Below are 17,760 nucleotides of genomic sequence, written 5' to 3' on the forward strand. Positions count from 1 at the left end.
TTGCATTACTTATTACTTTTCATAAAAAGTAACTGCGTTACATTACTTTTGCATTACTTTTCCATACCTGGGCTGGGTTTGCTTGTTTGTTTTTTAATAGCAACAAAAAAGTTCTATTTTTGGCAAATGTTAAGGCCCGTTCACACCAAAGTGAAATGAATAAGCCTCAGGATGAAGGAAATGCATATTTACACCTGTACAGTAGAGGGCGCAGCTCACACAAACCTTTCAGCTGTGCTGCCGTTCTGTAATAAAGAAGAACAGGATACAGGAGAAGGTTATATTATTTCTAAATATAATCTAAAGTAATTTTTGCTTATTAGTATGGGTGAATTAGATCATCGAAGGTCAGCAGCATAGACATTGGTTAATAAAGTGAGATTAAATACATAAACCCCCCGGATTCACAGACAAGCGTCATAAAATATGTCAGTGCCTTTGTTTTGTCCTAAGATGCACACCAGTAAAGTTTCTTTCTAGTATACATTTATAAAAGATACTTAAATACCCAAATTGACCTAAGGCCTAATCCTGGTTTAGGCTAAGCCCTGTCTTTAAAAGCTGGGCCAAAGTATACTTGTGTAATTTAATATAGTTAATTATTACAGGTTTGCATAAAATTCTGAGATTACATTTTACTGTTTTTATTCATTTTGAGGAATACTGAATGTTTTCGGGCAAGTGAGATGAGTAAAAACATTCACATTTAGTCTAGAACTACAATAACCATCATGTTCACACAGCGCACACAACACCTCTGCACTTTATTTCTCTCAACATGGGGACAGGAGAGCTGTCAGTCAATAAATGCGAAAAAGATATTTTGTTGTAAATTGAAAAAAGTAATGCATTACTTTACTAGTTACTTGAAAAAGTAATCTGATTATGTAACTCAAGTTACTTGTAATGCGTTACCCTCAACACTGCCCACACTTATTGGAAAATGTGCCTGTAATGTCACTAATGCAAAATATTAGCTGAACAGTTGAATAGTTCAATAGTATGTTTTGAGACATCAAAATGACTATCACCTAAACCTATAACCAATAGAGTTAACAAATGCAAATGTGAGATAAAACACATTTTCTGAAGCAACCATGCTATTTTAGCTTGCTTCTACACATCTTTGAGCTCTTTTATCATGACTTATGTTTCATGGGACTCATATCCAAGTGCTCAACATTGCTAAGTGCAATGCTGTACCAGTTGTTGGTGTTTTACTGCCACAAGTGTTAATTTCAGCTGGAAACTGCAGCACATATGTTTTTGTAGTTTTTCAAAAAATATATGTAGAGGCACGTTTTTCCAGTGAACCTTTGTTGCATTTTTGACAGCTGATTCTAATTTGATGATCATTGATCTTACATCAAGATCCGCAAAATTAAAGTCTAGCAGCTAGTTAATCAACCCGTTGACCAGCCCTGCCTCCACACAGCAGGTCTAGATCTTTCTGTGCCCCTGCTCTGTTTGTTTTCTCATCCCCGACCTGAACAGGGATCTCTCTTCACTTGGCTTGCTGTGGCTCCCTAACGCCCTCAAATCCAGCCATCTGACAGGGGTGAAGTGAGGGAGCCTGGGAAATATTGATGTTAAGACAACTTGGGAAGAGAATAAGAAGGTAGAAGAGAGCAAGGCGATGGAATGGAGGAAGCAGAGAGAAGGGAGGTGGAAGGGGGGTCTTCCTGCAGACAGGCACTCCTCTAAGCAGCTTTTCCTCTGGAGGCAGGGTTGTGTGAGGTCACAGAGGGATTACACTTTTGGCAAACAGGAGGGAGCTCCTCTCACTCAGGCTTTTGCAGCAGCCAAAGACTGCAACTCCCCCATGACTCGAACCCGGCTGTAATAAAGCCAAGGCCGGCTTGAACCTACAAACAAAAAAGCCAACAGCCTATCGATTGCCTGCCGCCAACTTTCACACGCTCGTGTCGAAAGGTCGGTTCGGAGTAGACAGGCTCCAAGCAAGGCTGAGTAAAAAATCCCTTTTCTGTTTCAAACTAGACACATCTTGGGTTTGAACGCTACATTTTTTAAATATTAATCCCTGACCCTATTATACAATTATTCAAGAGGATTACGGTTACTCTCTGCTTTTCTGTTTTCACTCTCTCAGCGCGCTGGCAGAAATAGATACAGCCTTAAAATAAAAAATGTGATTTCTGTATTCAAGTGTCTGTATTACTAAATTAGCCAGTATCTGGCAGAGAGATACAGTGTGACCTCATCACCCTGGAGACCCACTTAATCAACTTTCCCTTTCCAGCAGAGGTCAAGCTAAGCAGAGGCTCTCGCTGGCCTCCAGCCCTGCTTTGATGTTAATTAAGATGCGATAGAACATGGAGAGGATTCATTAAAGCCAGAGTCAATCTAGTGGCACAAAGCTCCAACATGGTGGACTTAAACCACCTCGAAGGTGACATCGTCCAGACTCAGATGCACATCAAACCCTAGCTTGTCGTTTGTCTCGGTATGGTGACCTGTGGTTCAACACGTGATTGAACGTTTGGAGTTACCTACAGAGGTGTTGAAAGCATAGCAGCACATGCCCCACCTTGGTCATAGTAGCTATTTAGTAAGCGATAATGTACAGTCAGCTGATCATTATTGTAAAATAAACAAATATATTGTTTATTGAGTTGACAAACTATTTAATCTGTGTATTATATTTAACAGAGACTTACATTGCATTCAAGATAGGCTAAACATTTTTTTTTTTTTTTTAATCAGTTCATGCATTCCCAGGGAATCAAACCTATGACCCTGAATTATTACTGCAATGCTCTACTGTTTGAGCTACAGGAATTCAGCCTCGCAACATGCAATAATACTAAGGTATTATTAATACTTAAGTCCTCTGCGGTCAATTATATTAAAATAAATTGAGAGTGAAGATGGCGCCATTTGCGTTTGTATAGTGCAACAGACGGGTTCCGGAATTAAAAATACCATTCATTTTCTCCATAGGGGAATTTATTTTTAACTATAACTTATAAACTTATAAAGACAGACCTATTGTGAGGTAATCAATTTGAACAAATTCATCAAATGCATATAGTATTGTTAATCAGTGCTATATGCATTTGTTGAAGCTGTCAGTCTGCATAATTTTAAAATATTGTTTAAAATTCCTGGTAATACCTGCTTGGTAAAAACTACATTACCCATGATTCTGCAAAAATATCTCCACCAACCAGAGAACTGAAGCAAGTAAATCATACCAAAAGAACTTAGTACCTGCACACTCCCATGAAGCACTGCAAAAGGCGTAACTGAGTCAATCTCTCTACGCACTCAAACTATAATATACGTAAAATATATTGTTTCTATATACACAATCAACATCTTTAAACCAATAGTACTGTAGTTTTTAATTTGGTCATGTCATTTGCAATGCTTCATGGGATTGTAGTTCTTTCCACCATTTCCACAAGGTGGGGTATGTATTTTTTCAACAACACTGTTTGGAAGTTAGTCGGGCCGACACCAACAACAAACGTCTAACCAATCAGCATTAGGGGGCGTATGACGGTCGTGGAGACAGAATGAGCAAGAGGGAGATTTGAAAAGAAAAAGAAAAAAAACTGCAGAAAGAGAGATGAGACACAATACAAAGGAGCTCAAAAGAATATCACTGGAATGAAGGTTTATGACTGGGCAAGTGTTCTAAGACCCACATTAATATTAGAAAAGCTTTCCAGCGCTGGAGAGAGCTAAATGGGAAGGCCTGAAAACAGACGCGGAGGCTGCTTTGATTCCGCTTCACATGTGAGTAACACGGTTTTGATTGTCTGGAGCTGCTGTGCTGTTGGTGACTAACAACAAACTCTTTTTTGTATTTACTCTTGTGTACTGTACGTTCATTTTCTGTGCTTCCTTGTCATTTGTTCATCATCTGCGCTTTATTTTCCGTGAAGCATTATTTTGTTGCGCGTCAGCTGTGATAAACAGACATCCGCTCTCGCACTGTGTGTGTAACAGTGGCCAGATAGTGAGAGTTGAGCAGGTAAACCATTACACACTGACAACTGCTAGAGAATGCAGTGTTTGGTGTCATTGTCAGTGCACTCGCCTCACCAGCCAGCAGCGATCGGGCCGGGGTTTGAGACTGACTCGGAGCAGGGTGGTTAGTATTGGAGGGTGAGTTTTGAAGGTGGAGCAGTGAAGAGAGGGGTGTGTTTTTTTGGGTTGATTTCAAATATCAACAATGTCCAACAGCGTTGTTGAAAAAATACATACCCCACCTTTAAAGCTGTTAAGTACATAGCATTGTACCTTTGTCTTTCTTTCCAATTTTTCAAATTTTTGAAAAACTTTTTTTCTTTTCTTCCCGTATTGTTGTGATTCACCTCATTGCTGATTGTTTTGGTTTATGGCTTATAACTCTTACACAGAAGTTTTAAAAATCCCTATGGAAAAAATATTTCCTGAACCAAGGCTTCTGAAAAAGGAGGCAGGTATAGTATAGCACTCTATAAGACTCTGTATCCACCTTTTACAGTTTATTATGCAGACTCTTCTTATTTGAAAGTTTTGCTATTCATTTGTCAAATGGAATTTAGACCTTAACTGAACCTAATGACAGTGTGACTCATAATTAATCAATCAAACCTTTAGCCATATACATGGATGTAAGGGAGGAAATCTATACAGACTGCCTGCTTCCACCGGCATTATGGAGCAAGCCTGAGAGGGAGAGATGCCGTCCAAGGTGCTTCATAGCTCCGGGGCTAACAGTGATGAATGGAGCCCTTAATGTCGGCAAACACTTTATCTCTGCTTCATCTGTTTTCATTAGGCAGGGCCAACCTTTGGCTTGGACGGAGCGCTCTAGCACTCCCAGGACTGCTGAAGGCAAAGTTAAGGTGGAGAGCGCTTTGCTTTTTTAGGCACAGGCAACTTCTCTTTTGGATGCCAAAGGTTAAGAGTCATGATCCTGCTGTAATCATGAATTCAGGAAGGCTTTGGGACCTAAGAGGAAGTCTGAGGTATCTAGGGATATTCAAATGGAATATTTATGCAATATAATCATTGTAGAAACATAGGTTGACAAGTTTATTTTTGAACTTATTTTAACCAATTTAACACACAGCCAGAAGGAATGAGGTAGTGTAAACCAACAAGTATTTTTGTAGTTTTAATGGAATATTAATTTCTGCCACTTAAAAAAATAAAAATCACGTTCTGGAAAATTTTAATTTTGAGATAAAAAGTCAAAATTATGAGATACTAAATCGTAATTACGAGGTAAAAAGTTTAAATAATAAGAAGTCATCGGTCACTGTGACTTTTAATGTAAATTTCAGCCTGTCATAATTACGACTTTTATGACATAATTTATTACTTTTTATCTTATAATTATATTTTTTATGTCATAGTTATCTGTCAGTTTTGAATTTTTATGTCATAGTTATGTTTTACCTTGCACTGATGTCACTTCCTGTGTCCTCATATATTCTGTGCCACTTTAAATACATTTAATTTGTACCCAAATAAAACAATTGCAGGTTATGAAAGTTGGAGACATCAAAGTAAAACATGCATTGATAAAATGGACAACAAGACATTTAAGGTAATATGTGATGTAAGCTTTACTTTCAAATCCTGTTACATTTAGAACTGGCAATTTGAACAAAGAATGCAAAAACCAAGAAAACCGAAATACAAAACAAAATAAAAAGTACAAATGATCTAATTACCAGTTATTGTCACAAACAACCCTGTACAGCCTTAAGAATGAAGTAATAAAAAAGCTTTATACAGCACATAACAAGTTTACTGGGTGCCAAATAAGAAAGAAACAAAATGATACTTGAGCCTTATTGAGTTGTAGAGTACAGCAAGAGATAAAGCAAACAGATTGTGCAGAATAACCCGCAAAGCTAAATGCAAAACGAGTTGGTCTTTTTTTCTGACCAAAAAAAAAGGAAAAGAAAAAAAAGAATAAGTGCTACAAACTAGAGATCAAGAGCAATTTCATGCATCTTTTGAAGTGCTAAAAAGGTAGTCAGTCTCGTTTGATGCGCAATGACGCTAAAACAAAAAATGCTGCTCCTTGTGATTAGGCAAACAGAACGGCAAGTATTAAGTATTTATAAATACTGGAATTGGAACCGAGAGCGATCCCTGTTACGCTCCTCTTGCCCACACAACTTAGAATGAAAGAGCAGCAGCCATGTTCTTCTACATGATGATTACATGGTGTTCCAAGGCAGACAGACAAAAGGATGTTGCCCAATGGACATTCCATTTGAATTCATTCTATCAAAATGGGTCCTGAGGATCAGTTTCACTTCATCTCAGGCTCTCGGGCCACTCCTTGCCACCAAGTGGCACTAGAGCGTAAAAGATAATGGGTTAAGCAGGAGCTTTATTAACAAGCAAAGAAGCTCCACTTAAAATACAACATACCACTAGACTGCATGCTGGGCATTTACATAAAGAAAATTAAAAGATATTATGAGAGCAAAAAATACAAGTAGGCCTATAAAATAAGGATACTGTGCGGGGCCAAGAAACTATCTACCATCTTTTAATGGCTCTATTTCTAGCCTGCATTTCATTTATAAACTGGCCTCAAACATAGATATTTTCATCATAGAATTGGGAGTGAATAATTATCTCTTTGCAGTTCAAGGTTGACCTGCTACTTTTTTCCTTTTGAAATGTCTAAGGTCAGCTGTATCCGAAACCCTTTGTCACCTGATGCAATTTATATCTAAACAGGCCACATTTTTATCCTTGTCCATTATCTGCTATCCTTGTATGAATGAAGGTAGGAGAACGTTGTACATCTTTGATGGACATTCAAATTATTAATCAGATCCTGTTTGCTGGACAAAAACAGGACGAGATTTTAGTCCAAATGCAATCTATTGTCAAAGAATAAAGTATTTTTGGACCTCAAGTTTGACATGGTAAGTAGAATGGGTTTATATAGACCAATATATTGGCCAGGCTAATTAGGCAACCAATATTTGGCCATATTGAGCTTATGGGTATCAGCTGATTCGTGTTTGGTTACTAAACCAAACACACGCTAAGTTACTCTTTTAGCACCAATTAAGTTTTCTTATAATCTAAATTCTCTATTCAGTAACTAAGCAAAAGTGCTCATCAAAAATCAGTCTGTTACAGTTAATCTGTTTAGAACGTGAATTAAACTGTATTTGTGTTAAAAATGATCCAGGGGATAGATTTATTAGGAGCTTGCCAACACAATGGGCAGGGAATCCAATGAATGTTTTACATTTTAGAGCATTGAATATAATTGTGTTCTGATACTTTGTTTAGAAAAGTGCAACTTTTACAGCACTGTGCAAAACTGCTGTTTAAAATTTAGCCTGGCCCTTTGGTGTCCAGGGGGATTTTGAACTCAGCTGTCCGCATTACACATGCCATACGATCCATCAAAATGGAGCAGCGAATCACTGTTGTTTGGCAAATACCTACAGGTTTAGAAATGTGTATTTTCAACCATTGTGGCAGACCAAAAAACAAAAAAACAAAACACAAAAAAAACAAAAAAACAATTACTTATAGCATCGAGGCTGTCTGAAGAGGCAGGTGAACTAATTGGCATCAAGAACGTTTTCTGTTGGATGTAAGTGCTTTTGTTTAAAACGTTTCAAAAGTTTAAGTGCAATTAAAACTCAAAACACGGAGAGGGGAACACAGAATTATGGTACCATGTTTGCCCACATATGGAAAGCCATGCTTCCACAAATCCTACTCATAATAATGGCTGCCTCCACATTGCACTTGAGAGCCATTTTCCAATGGGGTTCTCATAATAGCTTGTTAGTACAGGATATATATATTTATATATATATTTGTATTTTACATTTCAAAGGCTCTTTCAAAATAAAAGTAATAATAAAAAATAATAAAACAACTAGAAGAACAAAATTTAAGACACAGAAGGCCACCGAGATACCATTGTTTTTCCATGATCTCACTTACCACAGTCCAGCTACCTCTGTATCACTTTAACATTAACCAACAAAAAGTACATTCATTCAAGTCATTTTGGAACAGTTTTTTTTTTTTTTTTACACACAAAATTACAAAAAAGCTCCAAAAAGCACCATTGAATCGGCCTTTGTGACAGAATAAGTGGGTCTTTCCCAAAAACCTGTCACCTCATACATCTTGTTAAACGCAGGGGTGCGCATTATATACGTTAGCTATGCACAGGGCGCTTGACTGGTCACTTACATCTCATGCCTACTGGATACGGCCAGCCCACCTTGGTCAGCTATGGCACAATCTTCAGCGAACAATAGTAGGGTGAGGGTTACTAAAGGGCTGCATCATGGGTTGACGACCACTGCTGTAGTGGTAATGATTGCTTTTGCCATTAGCGTGCCCTGAATGGCTTGTATTAAGAAATGCCATCAGCTGTGCCTCGCAGGTGTCGTAAAGGGCCTTATGCTTGTTGCTGAGGCAAGATTAGCATTTGCCAATGGTCTCACCATTTAGCAGAACCAGTCAATGCCAACGGGCGTGGGGGATAAGATAAAAGAAAAGACTACAAAACTATGTACATCTTGATAAATTAACAAGTGCGTGGTCTGAGGCTTCGCTTTGGAAACAAGACTCGAAAGATAGCTATCCGTTTCATTGGTTTTTGTCGTGCCATATACTGTATACCCCAAGATATTTCATACTGAGCCCCTAAATGACTTCAAAAAACAATTGCAACACATAGCGAACATGCTGTCGGATTCCTGACAAAATGCACAAAAAAAGCTTAGCGCCTGCAAGCTTATATATTCTTTGTTTCCTTTCGCCCAATAAAACGAATACAAAACTTGTAATAGATAAAGCACTATTATCGGATTCCAGGTCATTCACAATTTGCAGAGGAAAACAACTGTTATAAGACCTCTTAAAAAAGAGCAACGATTGGATTGCGATAGAACAGAAAATGAAATGCCTTGCGCATGAATAGCATTTCCTCTGATAAATGGATGTTTTACTATCATTACTACTTTTTAGGGCAGCATTTCAGCCTGCCTGTGGAACAGTTAGTGGCGTAGGTGACTGATGATATGGGGAAACTCCATGAAGCAGAAGAAGGGACAAGGATGGTCAAATGGTCTTAGCTCTCTCTGTCAGTCCAAGGTATGCCAGGAAGGAGTGTTTAAGCGACGTGGGAGCGGGAGGTGACTGAGAGGATGAGTTAGACCAGAATGCCGAGAAGGGCGGTGAGGAGTTTGAGGGTGAGGGGCTGTGGAATGTGAAGCGCCGGGCCGTAAAGAGCGTGGTGAGGGGGATGAGGTGAGCCAGGTCACAGTTCCTGTACTGTTCCAAGTAGCGAGCCGCCAGTGTGGAGAACGTGCCGTTGGCCGAGAGGTAGCGCGCGGTTGGCGTGCTGTCTTGCTGCTTGCTGGTGATTGACAGGGCGACAGACTGCAAGGCTTGAGAGGCGGACAGATTCATGAGCGGACTGGTGCTCCCGCTGTCCCCGCTCCCGCTGCTGCTCCCACCTCGCTCCAAAAGGCCCGGGCGCGGCGTACCTGGCCGAGCCTCACCTTCCTCGGCGCTCCCCTCCCCGCCTTGGTGCTTTTTAACGTGCCGGCTGTAGACGAACGGGTGAGTGGTGGTGAACGGGCACTGGGCGCAACCGAAGGTCTGTCTCGGAGCGTGCTTGAGCCGCTTATGGAGGTTGAGATTGTCCTTGCGTTTGCAGCTGTAGCTGCAGCGGTCGCAGTGGAAAGGCCGCTCGCCGGTGTGCACGCGCACGTGCTCGATGAGCTTGTTGGCTGTTTTGGAGAGGTAGCCGCACTGCTCGCACTTGTAGTGGTTGCCCAGGCGGTGAGCACGCGTGTGCCTTTCCAGCTCTGCCTGATTGGCCCACACGGCTTGGCAGATGCGGCAGCGATACTCCATCTTGTAGTGCGTCTTCAGGTGGCCCTCCATGGCGGCTGGCCTGTTGGTGGAGTAGATGCAGAGAGGGCACCTGGTCAAAGAGACAGGAGGAGCAGGGTGTAGGACACAGAGGTGGGAGACATTTAATAATGCACCTCCCGAATGAGAAAACACACTCTGTTCTCTTAAATGAAATGAAGAACACACAGAATGGACAAAGGGAAGGGATGAAGGAGGCATTTAGTGTGTCTTACCCTCTGTCGTGTATATACAAACTACAGTCTGTGTGTACACTGCTACATGTTAGAGGGTGTGTGTGTGTATGGCAGTGTGGTTGCGGACAGGTTGGAACGGGAATCAGATGAAGGTAAATGAATAAATGAGTGGCACTTACATTTAAATAGCACCTTTCATCTGCTCAGGGCCCCAAAGCGCTTCACAAACCCTGCAGAACAGAATGACCTCAGAAAGCACACTGTGAAGGGCGCCTCTCTACCTCAACACTGAACTAGAGCGCTGTGAAACTCTCTCGCCCTGACTAAAAAAGCAGCTGGGCAGCCATAATACACATACAAGACTCCCATCAGCTGACAGTGAGCAAAATGTATTTGATCACTACTGCTCTTATGTTCTGAATCTTTATTGTGCAACGACTCTGGAGTTTGTCTAAGAGACCAAAAATTAGTTCATTATTTGTGAAAATTTTTGTTGAAACAATAGCAGCTGCTTAGTAAAAGTTAACAAATTAATAACAAACAGATTATAAGGGTAGTAAAGACGAACAGTAGATACAGTAAAACAATAAAAGAAGCATATTTTACATATATACATATTGGAGAACAATACAAAAATACTTAAATGTGTGCCAGAAGAAAGTATGACATCATACAACATAAACCACTGGTACACCTCAATTACAGACCAGCAGCTGGCTGACCCAAAAAAGGGATGTAAAAGTAAAGTGTTTTTGATCAAAAGCAATTTTATCTGAAAAACATGAAAGTCATCTTGAGGACTGTCTCAAAATAAATAAATGAATATCACAGCTCTATAATCTTCCAGCATGTATCATTTGGTATATTTTATTTTTTCCTAAGCAATGTTTGGAGAAACATTTGAGATAAGGTCAATGAACTGCAACTGAAAATTTGCCTGAGCTTTGAAAAAGCAGCCTCTGAGGAATAACATATTCCTATGGGGTGCATTTATTGCTGCTTTTCTTGGATTTCATATAGGATTATGTAAATATTATAGAATTAGCAGAGAATCCCCAGAGACTACATGTCTACGATAAGGACACTTAAGTACAGGTATTTATATACAAAAATATACAGTCCAGTTTCAAACTATGACACCTTGTATGGAATATTCATAAGCAGACATTAATCCAGCCAACTGGAACCCTGCTGTGGGAGAAAGATCTCGTGAAAAAAAAAACATGCAGTGATTTGTAAGCAGTCAGCTGCTATACATATAATGTAACATTAATGCCGACCACACACACACTTAAACTCCAGAGTCATTGAACCATTACAGATTCAAAATGTAAGAGTAGACAGAAAAAAACATCAATTGTTTAAGATACTGACAAGGAAACACTTTCTGTGGAAATTTAGAGCACAGAATATTTTTGTCAAATACTGGAGATATAAAATATTAAATGGAGGATTTTTTATTTAATTGTTTTTCCAGCCTTTTTTAATTTTATATGAGAGCTAACAAATAAAAAGAGAATAATAAACCATAGATTACATGCTGAGTGCCTTTTAAAAGTTCCCCATCTGATACATTTTTAAGTAACAGTCAGAATATAGAAGGCCTGCCTTTATTCACAGTCATTATTATCTTAAAATCCCAATATTTAAAGGCGTGCCATCTTTTCAAGCATATTTGGAATAGAAAATGCTCAAATGGCACCTCTTATCATGCTTTTCATCATAAATGCCAAATAAGGCCACTAATAAAATACTGTCTGTCCCTCCAAGTTAGAGAAGTCTTGCTACTGTTTTAGGTTTATTTTCCTCCTTTACCTGTGGCTTGTAATGGCTAAGCGCTCTAATGAGTGATAACTACAATCTAACAAATGTGTCTAGCATGGGAAAGCATAGCCATAAATGACAAGATGAGGCAATGAAATCTGAAATACATGACCTTAAGACATGAATTATGTATGTCAAACAACTAGACAAATACAACAGAAAATATCAAAGACTGGACTTTGTGTTTGTTCAGTTTTAGTCAACAAGATATCAACTTGGGGGTCAGTTCGTCTTGTAAGTGTTTGGAAATAGGGTGTCTATTTGCCTTCGGATGAGTATTCATTGTGTTTAAATGTGTTGTTGTAACTGTGGTGGCGGTTATGACAGGCTGAGAAAGAACAGTGTGAACTGTAGCCTAATGGTCTTGGCAGTGGAGCTGCTCAACAGATGGACTAGTGCTGACTGGCTTGTTGTGATTTCTTCAGATATATTTTCACATGCGGGCTCAGACCTTTTGCAGTAATGTCTACCACAAGCTTTCCAAAGGAAGGGGCTTGTTCCTGAAAGTGCCTTTGATTTGTGTGCTTACCTATGTAGAATTGGCATCCCTAACTGTCAATAACACTTGCAAAGTGGAATTACAAATGGGGAGCCCGACTTCCCAAACATTGATTAATAAGAGGATAAAAAGAAAAAGCTTTTATTATTTCTCTTGTAAACTAAAGAGTGATTCAATAAATTGAAGGTTTAAACTTTTTAACAATACAATGCCATTGTTATTGTTATCTTTGCAACTACAATGAATAGGCCTAGAACTTTCAAGCTTCAAAAAGGATACAAAAGAACCATAAAGGTGGTCCAAATGAAGACTTCAGACGCCTCTAGGTGCCCTCTGAAATTTTCTTCTAAAATGAGCATTTTTATCAAGCTCATATGTTTAGGTTTAGTAATTTCACTTTAATGGCAATTATTAGGTCATTTCCATTGCCATTAAAGTGAAATAACTGAACATAAACATACAAGCTTGATAAAAATGCTCATTTTAGAAGAAAATTTCAGATGGCATTTCAAATCTTTAAGTCTTCAAATACTAATGTGCTACATTCTTCTATAGTCTTCTAAAGGTAAGTGATGAACAAACTAATTTGTTATTCATGGAAAATCTTTTCCTTCAATAGGCTGTTAACTTGAGAACTGCTACAGCCAGATTTGAGTCAGTGAGTTGAAATTGAACTGGATCAGTCAAAGGGCCGTGACACACCGTGATGGTCGGGCTCATGTCAGTGGCAGTTCGCCCGATTCAGCATGTTGAATCGGCGTCGGGGCTGTTGGTGAGAGTTTATTGGCTATTCAGTTTAGCGAATAAGTCAGTGCACGAGAATAAAATGAAGCCCTAGTTTTGGATAGATTCTGATATCTGCTAATATAAACTGTTATTTCCTTACACGCAGGCGCAGAATGCTCATTAGTTTGTAGTTATCTGTAGTCTTTGCGGTGTGCTCAAGCGCAGCTTTTTGGCCCGGACGCAGCCGACACGAGGTGACAACACAGTCGGCTTTCGTCTCTGATTCTAACTTGGTGTCACGGCATAAATAATTAGAATGAATATTTCATTTTTTTTTTTTTTAGATGAACTGATTCACTGATTAGATTAGAATTAGAACTCTCAAACTGGGATTTAGGCCCCGTTTACACTAGTGCGTTTTCGTTTTAAAACACATAACTTTTGCTACGGTTATGCCTGTCGTTTACACTACTCCGGCGTTTTCGACCCTCGAAAACTGAGACTTTCGAAAACGCTGCAGAGCCCCTTTTAGTTAGAAAACGCTGTGGTTGCGTTTCAGTGTAAACGTACCAAAACAGAGACTTTTGAAAATGATGGTGTGGCTGCCCATGTTTGCTCTGCGTATCCTTGACGACCGTGTAAACAATAACATAGGACTGAACTGCAATCTTTGCAGGCTTTGTTGTCATTTTTAGCAGCCATTGTGCAGTTAAACTCTGCATTTTTTTTAATACTGCAGCTGCCTACATGTGCAACTGTTTACAATTGTATGCGCGTTCCCAGTGTGCATGAACAGTCATGCGACATGCGTTTTCGGTCGTGTAGTGTAGACGGAGATCATTTCTGAAATGCTGTGGAAAAGCCAGTGTAGACGAGGATCGTTTTCATTTTAAAACACCGTTTTAAAACGAAAACGCACTAGTGTAAACGGGGCCTTAGACATAACGACTTCTCTCATGAACTCTCGTAACAGAAAAGAGGGCATGTATCATGAACTTCAGTGATTAACCACTTAAATTTTGGTCTGTTCCTTACAAAAAGATAACATATGGCTTCAAAAGACTCTGACAGTGTATGAGTATGGACAGCTCACAATACTGTTTAGCATTCTTTTTGAATCCTGAAAGCTCCAGTCCCAATTAATTGCAAATGTATGGAAAAGAGCAAATTGGACTTTCTGCAAAATTTCTTAGAGAATCATACAAATTTGGAACAACATGAATTAATGGGAGAACTGCTCATTTAAAAAAGGTATTAGCGGAAAAGAGATTTTAAGTAGTACATTCAAATCTCTGGCTAATTAGCGTTGTGTGCTGATATATGTTTTAGGCACATTCAGGAACTCTGTCTAGAACATGCTTCTACTCTACGTGGCTCCACAGAGAGGTTACCCTGAAGCACTGCTCGATGAACTTTGCTCATATCTGGAACACCCTGTGTTGTGAATCCAGCCTGATCCTCGACCAGTGCTCCTAGATAGGCTCTGTTTAAAACCTGGGCTGTGTCCTGCCTGAGGGGGGGTAGGGGCTGAGGTAGGGTGGGGGCGGGGTTTTGTGAGGTTGCGGGGAGGCACGTGCTGTACTTGCTTTCCTTACTTGAGCCCTCCAGCGGGGACGGTGTGGCACTTCTTGTGCTCCAGGAGCTGCTCGGGTGTCTTCATGAACTTGTGGCAGACGTCGCACTCAAACATGCGTGTGATCAGGTGGATCTGTAGGTGCCGCTCGTACATGGGCCGAGTTTTACACACAAAGTTGCAGAAGACGCATTCAAAGCCTGTGGGATTACAGAAAGGAAGAGAGAGAAAAACGGCATGCTATTATCATCTCTATACATTATCTTATATTGTGTTAGCATGAGTTGATTATAAAGAACTGGATTACCAACTCAAGGACTGCAGGTATAAAAAAAAAACATATATATTTTCTTATCATTTTATAATAAGTTTCATTAACATCCTTAACTACAATTATAAAATTACATAAGGCTAATCAGAATGTTAAAAACAGTTACCGTTTCAAAAAATCTATATTTATATATCTATATACACTACCATTCAAAAGTTTGGGGTCAAAACAATTTTTAACTGTTTTTGAAAGAAGTCTCTCTAATGCTCACCAAGGCTGAATTTATTTGATCAAAAGTACAGTAAAACAATTAATATTGTAAAACATTATTACAGTTTTCTATTTTAATATATTATATAAGATAAGATGTCATTTATTCCTGTGATGGTAAAGCTGAATTTTCTGGAGCATCATTACTCCAGTCTTCAGTGTCACATGATCCTTCAGAAATTATTTTAATATGATGATTTGGTGCTTTAAGACACATTTCTTATTATTATCAATGTTGAAAACAGTTGTGCTGCTTAATATTTTTGTGGAAACCGAGATACATTTTTCTTTGATTCTTTGATGAATAGAAATTTAAAAAGAACAGCATTTTTTTTGTAATAGTAATGCTTTATTGAAACATTTGATTTAATGTGTCCTTGCTCGAAAAAAAGAAAACATACTGACCCCAAACAATATACTGCAATACAGTAAGTAGTAATCAGGTGATTTCAACTTGGCGGCCACCATGAGGCGACCTGCTCAATGTAAATTAAATCTTTTATAAGGTAAATTAAATGATGACTGACGACTGGAATGTACATCATTTTAAACATTTTTCAGAAGAACTATTTTTTTTGATCTGTAAAACTTTTCTGATGATGGAAACATGCCTGAGATCATCTTTAATTAGTTCTGGGATGAAATTAATAGGCCTATGTGTAACTGATAAAAGTCTCACCTTTCTCTGCTTTTTCCTCTGTTCCTGGGCCTGAGCTTGATTGGCTGCCCACAGAAGAAGGCGGAGCCAAAAGGCTTTTCAGTTCTTCGTTACCTTGGACAACATCTCCACTTTCAGAGCTGTTGAGGGAGTCGCTGAGGGCTGAGAGAGAGGAGGAAGTGCTCTTGGTCTCACTGAGAGGGCTTCTGGAATTGAGACCTGTGTGGGATTAAAAAAAAAAAAAAAAAAAAAAAAAAAAAAGATACTGAGGGTCACTTCCTGAATATAACACAAACTCCGTATTTGAATGACATGATGGTATCAAAGACTCGGCTTAGCTTAAGCCATCAGAGAATTAGGCGGGAACATCTTTCAGCACTCAAGGTTTGATAATGAATTCTGTAATGAGTAAAGCAAAAGGCAGAAAAATCCTGCAATTGATCGAGATCCACCCAGTGAGTGAATATGTATGCCTGGAGCAGTGCGGTATTAAGCCTTAAAAGTCAGGGGAGGTGGGCTCTCTTCCCTAAGAGGCACTCTTGTGGGTTTAGCCTGACTTCTGTATCCAAGCAGCCAGAACACTCAAGCCTGCGCTCTTATTGATCTACGCTGTGCCTGAGAGCAGCAGGGGAGGGGGGCTGCCTAGGTCAGGGCCGCCACAGCTAAGATGGCGGGAGCATCTCAGGCCATGGCTCTCCCCTAGGGCTCTCAGAGCTCACGAAATGGCCGATACCAGCTCGCACACGTGCTTCGCTCGCATGTTAAGACTTCCGTTCTTTTGAAGGAACACATCCGGAATACAGAGTAGGTGGTCATGTTTAATCTTTTGTCAGCTGCAATGACATCTTTGAATACAGATGTGCTGTGTGACTCGTATGCGTTATGAAGAGCAGGACTTCATCTCTATAAGGCTACTGTAAGCTGCGGACATTGCTCGAAATACCACAACGAATTAGTGTCTGGGTTTAGCTGAACACCTGCAGTGTAAAGCAAAGCATGTGGATGTGCCAGGCGGGCACCCTGGTGACAGCCGCAACTCTCGGCCACCTTCCTAAGCAGGAGACAAAGAAGTGCAGGCTGGTAGGCGCTGACCTGAGGTCAGCCAATCTGCAGCAAGAGGTGTCTCTGGCAGGGCGCTAAATCACAGTTGACAAACCAACTTGTTCTTTTTCTGTCACTCTCAGATCTCACTGTCTTGCCGAAAGTGGACTCAAGCTCCGTGGCGTGAGGGTGAGTGTGGGAGACATGGCGGCGTTGGGCTACTTGGATGGTTAGTTGTGAGCAACTACGGCTATCGATTTTTCAGCCTCCTTGAGTCTAATAACACCAGGCCTCACAGTTAAATATAAACTTACACCCACTCAAATGCGAACCCTCAGTCAGTTTCATGACCGACTAAAAACTAACCCCATGCAGAAACCTGACGATTGAGGTGTTTGTCTGCAATAACCCTGGTGAGTTTCTGTATCAAGAACGTCCACCCACTGATTCAGACCTTAACGGTGTAATTTCTGCATCACTAGCACCACCAAATGGAACTTAAAAAATAACCACGGTTTTCAAACAGGTTTCCCCAGACACTCCAACCACTCCATCCACTTCGTAACATGTTCAATGTTCAGTCAAACTGGATGTCTTGTTGCAACCCAATATCTTGCAAGCTAACAAAGAGATTTTGAGGTTATGCTACAGGGCCATAATCTTGAAAACAGAGCAAATGTAAATACTAAAATGTCTTGTAATATGAAATGCTCCTGACACACAGGCCTAAAGACTACAAATAAAATGACTGCAAATGCAATGTGCGACATTAATCTAGTCATGTGACAAATCTAATATCTTTGGTGCAAATGATTG

General features: G+C 39.8%; 1 protein-coding gene across 5 annotated transcripts in view; it reads right to left on the reverse strand.

The window, feature by feature from the left end:
- Positions 1–5,567: 5,567 nt before the first annotated feature.
- znf827 (zinc finger protein 827) overlaps positions 5,568–17,760 on the reverse strand; it is a 77,704-nt gene continuing 65,511 nt past the window's right edge. Inside the window, exons 11-14 of one of the 5 annotated variants that reach the window (XM_051892011.1) lie at positions 15,925–16,122; positions 14,727–14,904; positions 10,262–10,312; positions 9,737–9,958 (exon numbers count right to left, since the gene is read on the reverse strand). In XM_051892011.1, coding sequence (XP_051747971.1) covers positions 10,264–10,312; positions 14,727–14,904; positions 15,925–16,122 — 425 coding nt within the window. In that variant the 3' untranslated portion in view covers positions 9,737–9,958; positions 10,262–10,263. Of the gene's footprint in view, positions 9,959–10,261; positions 10,313–14,717; positions 14,905–15,924; positions 16,123–17,760 lie in introns of all 5 variants that reach the window. The other 4 variants (XM_051892021.1, XR_007929888.1, XM_051892001.1 and 1 more) reach the window with 4 other exon arrangements.

Source organism: Ctenopharyngodon idella, chromosome 1, assembly GCF_019924925.1.
Source record: "Ctenopharyngodon idella isolate HZGC_01 chromosome 1, HZGC01, whole genome shotgun sequence".
NCBI lineage: Eukaryota > Metazoa > Chordata > Actinopteri > Cypriniformes > Xenocyprididae > Ctenopharyngodon > Ctenopharyngodon idella.